The sequence below is a fragment of the Macadamia integrifolia genome, chromosome 1, assembly GCF_013358625.1.
Source record: "Macadamia integrifolia cultivar HAES 741 chromosome 1, SCU_Mint_v3, whole genome shotgun sequence".
Lineage (NCBI taxonomy): Eukaryota > Viridiplantae > Streptophyta > Magnoliopsida > Proteales > Proteaceae > Macadamia > Macadamia integrifolia.
The window spans coordinates 34,140,620-34,149,714 of NC_056557.1; the positions used below are offsets into that span (position 1 = coordinate 34,140,620).

General features: G+C 36.3%; 1 protein-coding gene across 1 annotated transcript; it reads right to left on the reverse strand.

The window, feature by feature from the left end:
- Positions 1–2,252: 2,252 nt before the first annotated feature.
- Positions 2,253–4,434, reverse strand: LOC122073910 (protein LHCP TRANSLOCATION DEFECT). The gene is made up of 2 exons (XM_042638613.1): positions 3,800–4,434; positions 2,253–2,794 (listed from the first exon to the last, which is right to left on the reverse strand). The coding sequence occupies exons 1-2, from the start codon at positions 4,097–4,099 to the stop codon at positions 2,537–2,539; spliced, it is 558 nt and encodes a 185-aa protein (XP_042494547.1). The 5' UTR covers positions 4,100–4,434; the 3' UTR covers positions 2,253–2,536.
- Positions 4,435–9,095: the final 4,661 nt, after the last annotated feature.

The window sequence follows — 9,095 nt, forward strand, 5'->3', positions numbered from 1 at the left end:
TTTCAGTAGAGCATAGAAGCCTCCATTCAGAGATTTCAGACCAGCTAATGATGACACAAAGCCAGTTCTTCAAGATCCTATACTGCGATCGAACCCAATTGAGACAGAGGAAGCGGTTTTTCGGTTGCCCCCTTTTCCGATCGTCGGACAAAAATCCCAACCCAGATGAAAGAAAATCGAGGCTTACTTTCATGTTTAATGTTAATTTTGAAATGAATTGGATTTTGAACTCAATTTTGTTTTAGTAGAACTCTTCATTGGAACACAAATTTCACATTTCACATTTCTCGTAGCAAAGCCAACGATTGAAGTTAAAAAAAAAAAAAAAAAAAAAAAAAAGTAGATCGCCGTGACGATCAAGTTCAACTTCAACCTCGGCCATCCTCATCCAATTCTTATATACCCAGCCAGAATAATAGAATACCAAGTTGCACAATGGATTTGAACCCAAATCCCCACACTGGGTATATCTTTAGCTCCTTAGCTCCCTCGACCCTCACAAACAACCCTTCAAACCGGATTTTGATTCAGGCTAAGATCCAAGAGATTTTCATGCCGACACTGAGCTCCACCATGATTGAGGGGAAGATCGTTTCTTGGGTGAAATCCGAAGGGGATAAACTCTCTAAAGGGGAGCCGCCTAGCGCTGGAAACCGAAGGATGAGTGATCTTAATCGAAGAACCACCGTCAGCGACCTCGGCATCTCCGAACAGAGCAATCTCCAAATCAAAGTTTCAATCCTTGCCAAATCTTTTCAACGAAAAAGATAGGTCCAAACTCGCAACTAGGGTTACGAAAGAGAAAATGAGAAATGCGACGAAGAAAGAGCACCTGAAGATGGGAAAACTCACCATTATCACAGTGTCGTCAGCCGACGAGAACTGTTCATCCTAGGTCGCATGGTTGGGAGAAGTTCTGATGGAGATATTGTCGGAAGCTTGGATCTGTCGTGGGGTGTTCATGTCAGCATTTCAGGGGTTAAGGAGTGTGTGAGGGTAATATCGGTACTTCAATATTTTGAAGGGTAATATGGCATTTAAGAAAAAAAGAAACTGCTGACATCAGCATTTGAGGTATATTCTGTAACAGAGACTAACGGCAGGGGGTCTGAGCGTAATTTGGTGAAAGAGAGGGGGTGTCCCTATAATACTGGCATTCTCCAGGGGGTGGCGTTGTAAATTACCCATTAATAAATGGTTTCAATTTCGATTTTCTTGTAAATTTGAGTTGACGGTTTTTTACCCAATTGAGAAGGAATCTATTTTTGTGTGAGCTTGAACCACGGCAACTAAACTGAAAATTGTGATTTAAAAAACAGGAACAGATTAAATTAATTTACATGGTTTGAATCCATTACAAATTACAAAATACTGAAAAAATGTATATAGAATGCTAGGACTAAGTGACTGACCAGTTTTTTAATTGATTAAATATGTATAATTGGTTCAATTGGCATATCAGATCTAATAGGTTCAAAACGAATTAGAACATTTGATAAACAGTTTTACTTGTTATAATCAAAACAGAAGTTTATTGGTTCTGGTTTAAACAAATTGATGTGATTTCAGTAAACACATGCACGGCCATTTTAAATTATTCATGTAAAAACAAAATCCTAAAATAACGTAGAAAAGAAAAGGAAAACAAGAACAAACAATTACACAATGCCCACAAATTTACGAGGTTTGACAAGTTGCCTATATCCTCGGTGAAATGAGATCTTGTTTCACCATCAGTGAAGAATAGGGTTACAATGCTCATTCTCACATCTCTCTCAAATTGGCCACATAGAAAAAAACTTACCTACAAATCTTTAGCAGAAAAAAAAATCTTTTTACATAAATAGAATTCAAGACATCGTATCCCCAACAATTCCAAGGAGAAACCTAAGTTGTTTAGCATGCAACCTCTGAGTTGCAATAGCCAACATTTTCAGTACAGCAGTAATGAAGAGACATCTCTTATTTGCTTTGTCATAACATGTACTGTTTGTGTATTATGCCAAAATCTGCTGTGACCATTAGTACATAATCATCATTTTATTTTATATCCTACTTGAAGAGAGTTTGAGTAGATGTTTCAAGGCATTCAAGGACTTGTTTAGGGGTAGCTCAAACATTGCAATTGGGAAGCTCTAATGAGTCACTGATTCTTTTAACTAAACAGATAAATCTAGTGCTGAGAAGAAAATGGTTTTCTGTTTGCAACAAACACCAACTGGTAATAGTATCAACACTACAAAACATCAAACTGCAAATTTAGTTATCTCCTGTTTTTTTCTCTATCATTTCAAAATCTGTTGGGAAAGAGTTGATTTGCTAGAGAACATTCAAATCGAAAAAACAAGAGAGCAGTCCAAACACACAGAAGTAGATAGTACTTCCTATAGCTATTTCAGTTCTTTGCCCTTCGTAAAATTTAATTACATCTAAGGAAACATAAATAAATGACAATCCCAAAGCAAGAAATAAGGGAAATCTAAAGGAAAAAAGGGGATCTCTTAAATCCAAAACAAAAAAACAAAAAAATCTTTAATCATGTCTTCTGAACTGAAAAACCAAGGATTAATTCCTTGATTTCATCACTGACTGCTCTATCAACCGCGGTCCTTCCATCGGCATCTTTGACAGTGTAACTAGCTCCTGCTCTCAGCAGTTCCTCAATTTTTGGTTTGTCCCCCTCTGAGGCAGCCATCATCAATAAGATGTCTACAGGGTGAATGTTTTGGCTTAAAAGGGCCTCCATCTTTTCATAAGTACCCTCAACTGCAAGCATTCCCATGTAATTGAAATACTGAAAAGAAAAAAGGGGGGGGGGGGTTTAGCAAAGAGACAATAGCAGCTTTTATTAAACTGACAATGCAAACTTGAATTCATCTTCTCATGAATATAACATATAGATTAACAAGACAGAAGGGTTTCATTAAAAAAGAACGAGAACAAGATACAATGAGTCTCTTTTTTTTTCTTTTTTTTCCCTTGAGGGGGAGGGGTGGGGTGATGGTATGAAACTATCTTATTCATCTACTTAAGAAGATACAAAGGATTTCATAATTATTGATTCAGTATTTCTCTACTATTGTTCTATAACAAAACCAATTCTATTTTGGTGTACGGTTATTTTTCTGTAGGGATTACTTATAAGAACAAAAATTACAAAAAAAATAAAGAAAGAAAGAGAGAAACTGAGACATTTACAGATAAAGAGTGATACATAAAGATTATAACAGTAGTGGCTGGCTGAGAATCACTCTGTTCCAAGAATGGAAAAGAAAATGCTTGTGGCCTACAGGTTTTCCCACAGTAGAATTCTATCAAAAAATGCAGACTCAAGAAGCAAATTAGTTCAAAATTTTAAAGAAGGACAATGAACTCTGATGATAGTTAGGACATTAGTTCACTGTAGAATGGAAACCAAATAAAATTTCCCATTAAGTAATTTAAATCAGTGTTCTTCATATTCATCAGTATCAACAGATACAGGAAATAATTAGGCAATTGATCATAAAGCGAACTATGAAGAACAAAAGAAAGCCCAGCTTTTTTAGCTAAATAGTACTAATTAAGGTACCACAAATTTCATAAGCATTTTTACTAAAACAAACTCTACGATCAGAATCAGTACTAAAACAAGAGGATCCATTATCTGTTCGAAGGGATTCTAAGAGAAATCATATATCAATTCAATTCCAAAGAAGCTTCTCTTCAGGAACCAAAATTTGCGAAAACCCATGATTTGTTCTTCTTTTGGGGAGGGTGGGTTAAGAAGAAATTCAATCAAAGAGTAGAAAAGAAGCACCTGTTCGACATCGTCGCGATCGAAATCTTCACGGGATTGGCTACCATAAATACCAGCACCTTCAGCATCAACACCATTCTTTCCGAACTTGAACCAACATTTTGCTCTGGAACCAGTACTGGGTCCGATTTTGGATGAAATTCTTGAAGCTCTGAACCATCCTAGCTTCTTTCGAATACCCAGAAACTGAGAAGTTAACTTGGAGAAAGAAGAAAAAGAAGACGACCCAGAAGAAGAAGAAGAAGAAGTATAAACGGTTGAAGGAAGGATAAGTTGAATAGAACAGGGGATGGACGCCATTAAATTTTCGAGAAGAAACAGCTCAAGCTATTTCTATCCACATAAACAAAATCCTCTCAATCACCCACCCAACACAACACAGTTAAGAGGCCAACACAAATTCTTCCTTCCCTCTATTTTAATTGTTGGGTCACGAGACTCTCGACTCACGAGCAAATGAAGTAAAATCTCTCACAGACACTCTCCCTCAAGTCTCATCCAAACCCAATCCCGAAGATAACAGAAAATAGTTTAGATCGGAGATCCCGAAAGCAGAGCTAAATGCCTAAAGTTAGGATTAGAAGATAAGAACTTTACTGGGATTAACATTGCTCTTTTGGGGAAAAAAAAATCTCACCTCCTCCACCATGGGTTTTGGAATCGGTGTCAGATTATCAACAAAAAAAAAAAAAAAAAAAGGGAATCGGTGTCAGATCGCTCAATCTGTATCGGTGTCAACAGAGGCCGATCAAGAATAAAAAGGTAAAAGAAATTCTGATTTTTAAAGGAAAAATAGGACTGGCTTGGAAGAATTCAAGGTGGAGGGACCCAGGTCATATCGAGTGTGGATCAGGTTCTCGTAGGACCCACATCAATTCTCTTTGGAGATCGATATAGAATTAATCCCTTATATGACTAATGGCTGGGTGAGTGGTAGCAACGCTTAAGCGTTGCCAACTTCCAAACACCACATTTAGCATGGACCGTTGATCCTCTTATAGTTAATCTAAACCTTCAATTGACCTTATGCCTTCATTAGTGTTTGTTAATGTTATAGGCATAGTCGGTTTCTTCTTCTCCTTTATTTATGAGTGTTTTGCGAGAAACCCTAGCTGATCTAAGTGCACCAGTACCATGATTCCAGCCCCAGGAGTTGGACGCCCCTTACACGTTAGGATTAGGTCTACGTGACATGGAAGAATGACAACTACAACTGCAAAAAACCTAGGATTCAATTCGTTTTGCCCCCTTTTCTTCTTCTCCCGTCTTCCTCTCTTCAAATCCTAAACCATTCTTCTTCCTCTCTCATTCGAACAAAGAGGACAGATAGAAGCCCCCTTTCTTCTTCCTCGCCTTGCAAACGTTAGCTGTTGTAGTTTCTAGTTGTAAAATTAATGGGTTGAGTTTTTATTTGTAAAATTAATTTTATTTATTTGATTCTGGGGTTGGAATCGAGCTTCCATCAACATCGACTGGTTAATCCTACCTAAGGGAATGCCCTATTCTTCACTTATTTCCAGTTTCTGTTGAAGCTTATTTTCTTGACTTGCACTCCAAAAACATGTAGACGAATGGCATTCCCTAAAATGTAAAAAACCCTTGGAAAACACAGAACAAAGCAACCGATACTACCGATACTCCAGAACTCTAAAGAGCTTCTTCTTCTTTTTTATGGCGGATGATGACTTTAGAGAGACTTCAAATTGTAAAACAATGCATTTCCTCTTCTTTTTTTCTTTTTCTTCTGTTCTTGCGCTTTAACCGTCAAAAGCAAAAACCATCGTTTCGAAAAGTAGAGACGTAGTTGTAGAACCTATCGTACTCATTTCTCTCTTGTCGACTAAAACAATCAATAATCAGTTCAAAGCATTGGATGGGTTAGATAACGTAGGAGAAGATCAACGGTTCAAATTAACTAGGATGTGTATATATTGGCAACGCTTAAGTGCTGCTACTGTTAAGATTAATATAGGTTGTCACATATTACCACACTTTCAAACCCGACATTCATGGTGGTCCACTCTAGATCAGCTCGTCTTTTTTAAGTGGCTTTCACTTTGCTTCATGATTATTGTTTGGCGGCAAGCAACCCTTTGCTAGCTGCGCACTCTAACATCAATTCACCCCTTCTGCATACAAGTTGGTCCAAGTATATTTCTTTTTATAATAAAATAAAATTAAAATTAGGAGTCATAATTAATTATATCATCGTAATCCCTTCTACTTACTGGATTCCTTTCTGCCTCTTTGTGGTGGAATCTTATAGAACTTGAGAGATCATTGATCTTGGAATTTGGTACTGGCCAATTTGAATGCCGATTACTAAATCCTTGCCTCCCTCTGAAAGGAAAAGCGGTATGAAATGGGTCATAGTTTTGAGTTATCTTTGTTTATCTGTTAAAAATTGGATTCCATGTGATAAGTGGAGCAAGTGTTCTAATTGGCTCAACTTTGAATGGATCCGTAGTTGGAAGCAAGGTTTATAAACCCAGAATAGGACATAGGATTAGCCGCCATCGATTTGAATCAGTACCAGTCAGAACCCTAGAAACTGGAATCAGATGTGATTAGGAGTTCTTATTCAAAAGATGTAGATTTTACTACATAATTCAAGTTTCATTGATTTTCTACTATTTTACTAACTAAAGAAAATGAAAAATAACAAAAATAAGATCAAAAGACATTCATGGCTGACTCCAAACTAAGTTGGAGGAATCAACATTAATCGAAATTCGGGTTTATGGTTCCACTATAATTTTTCTAAAAACATGGTTGATAGAGCTATTTCTATGACGTGGGAAGTTGTATGCAGCTAAAATATGGTAGTGGGAAATTCCAAGTCCCCTACTCACACAACAAGTTTCAGTCCAAATATACATAGCCACGCAACAAATTGAAACACTGAAAATTTTTAAAATACCAAAAGGGCATATATATATATATATATATATATGTATAACGAAGGAGATGAATGAACATGCAAAGAAAAGTAATTAAAAATGAAACTAAATATTAGCATCAAATCGATCTAGACCATGAGTTGGGAGGGGGTTTACCAAAATAAAAGAGTGAGGGGCTGCACAACTTCTATAGACCCATTGAGTGCTTTCATCTGCTACATGGAATTAGTTGTTGCTCACATAACAACACATTACCAATATCGACCTCAACTTGTGCGGCAACTATTTTACCCAAAAACACAAGTACATCACGATGTGATTCTCCTTATGTTTTGAATGGCTCACATGGTCCTAAACGATCATTCTAACATTAACCTCTCCCTTCATAACATTAATGTATTTAGTCTTTTTTCTTAATTTGATTGTTTCTCTTGCGTAAAAAAGTACATTACTCAAATTAGGTCAAGATTTGGATTTTTTTTCTTCTCCATTGGTAAAGGAAAACTTCCTCTTAAAAAACGAAAGATTCGATAAACAATTGGAAATTTAGTTTAAAAAAATTAATAGATGCTCTATCTCACACAAGTATCTGTATAGTGGTCAGAATTACTCATCAAGCATCTTCTGATTTTTTATTTGATAGCCAAAAAATACAAGGGAGAATCCTTCTACTAGTAGTTGGGGTCATACAATTAAGGTTAAATTACCTAGATCTATTAGATACGAAAATAAATAAATTACAAACAAGTAGGATTGACTTTGTTTTACACCTACATTTCTTTAAACCAACCTACTAGATTTAGGAAACTGTCCATACAATTAATGAGCCACAAAACCCTTTTTTCTTTTTTTCTTTTCGATATGGGCAACAAAACTTGCAATGCAGATGATCAAGTTCTCATCTATGCAGTTGTCTTATTGGCTGTATAGCTTGCCCTATTTCATATCTATGACAGTTGTCAAGAGATACCTTTGCACATGGTTGTCTAAAGAGAAAGAAGAAAATGAAGAATATGAGTTTCCACACAAAGGTTATATTTGTGCAACAGCTTAGCTAACTATGTAACTTGTAAATGCATTGTCTCAATTGAGAGAATTATAGTTTTGAGTTAAGCAATTTGGAAAAGGAAAAAAAAAGTAACTGTCTAGATAGGGCAAAAGCCATTGCTTCATGAGGCAAAGGTTTCTTGTGAACTCCGCTACCCCTTGGGCCATTATGATTCAAACATATTTGATTTTTTCTTTATCTTTGAGACAAATGGAAACACAAAAATAAATTGGGATAAGAACTAGACCATGAATAGATGAGGATGATGTAAACATGTCAACTAAATTTGAGCCTTAAATGACCAACCACATGGTAATTATGGCTAGATGCTAACTAGATTAATTTCTCACCTTATATGCTATTAGGGCCTGAAACAATTTTTTATTTTTAAAATTTTCCCAGATTTATACCCAAAAAATTGATATAAAATGTTTTATCCTTGATTGCAAAACCACCTCTAGAAAGAAAATGTGAGAAAATTATTTTGTCTCTTCAAAATTCTCAGTAGTTTCATTAATAATAATAATAGAGGTTGAGAAATCAATGACCATCACCCCATCAATTTATTCACATCAGTCAATGCTAGGGTGAGTAATTACTAGTGTAGCACTCCCATTCAAGAGCAGCTAAGTTGTTGGCTAGTCTCTCCGTAAGCCTATCATAAATTTTAGGGGTGTCAAAAATCAGCCTGAACCGGTTAGACCAATGAAAAAAAAAAAAAAAAAACCAAATATCTTATCAATCATGTTCGGTTCTTGTGTTTATAGGAACCGGCACAAAACCAAACCAACCAGATAGACCATTTTATAAACGATCAAAACAATGCAAAACAAAAAAATAACTGATAACAAACCAATAGCCAACCGATAAAAAATAAGAACCGGAAACTGATCGGACCAAAACCAAACAACACCAATCAAAATTGAACCGAACCAGCCATTTGACATCCTTATAATAAGAAGAGGATCCATGGTGAGACCCCACAATATGGGGGTTTAGTCGTTTAGATGTTAAATCCCACCAGTCATAATACAACCTAACAAGTTATAAACCACAAAGTGGGAAAAATCATGGCGCACTGAACCATGAAGAATTTATTAAAAAACTTGCATGTTCTAGGGGCAATCTAGGTTATCAACACTGGCTTTTTAGACGACGGGCTGGGCTTAAATCTTTCTCTCTCTCTCTCCCTCGCTCTTTCTGTCTCAGACAAACAACTCAACCTTCTGGGGTGGCCTAAGAAGAGTCAAGGTGGTTTGTCTGGTAAAGCCCTCTGATACAGGAACCCCATCTACCTAATTGGCCACCCTTCTCAAAAAAAAAAAAGAATAATAACAGGCGAAAGAGA

Excerpts from the sequence above, each read along its gene's own strand:
- LOC122073910 (XM_042638613.1), bottom strand. The coding sequence starts at position 4,099 with ATGGCGTCCATCCCCTGTTCTATTCAACTTATCCTTCCTTCAACCGTT. Across the intron at positions 2,795-3,799 it reads ATCGCGACGATGTCGAACAG|TATTTCAATTACATGGGAAT; the intron begins GTGCTTCTTTTC and ends TTTTCTTTTCAG.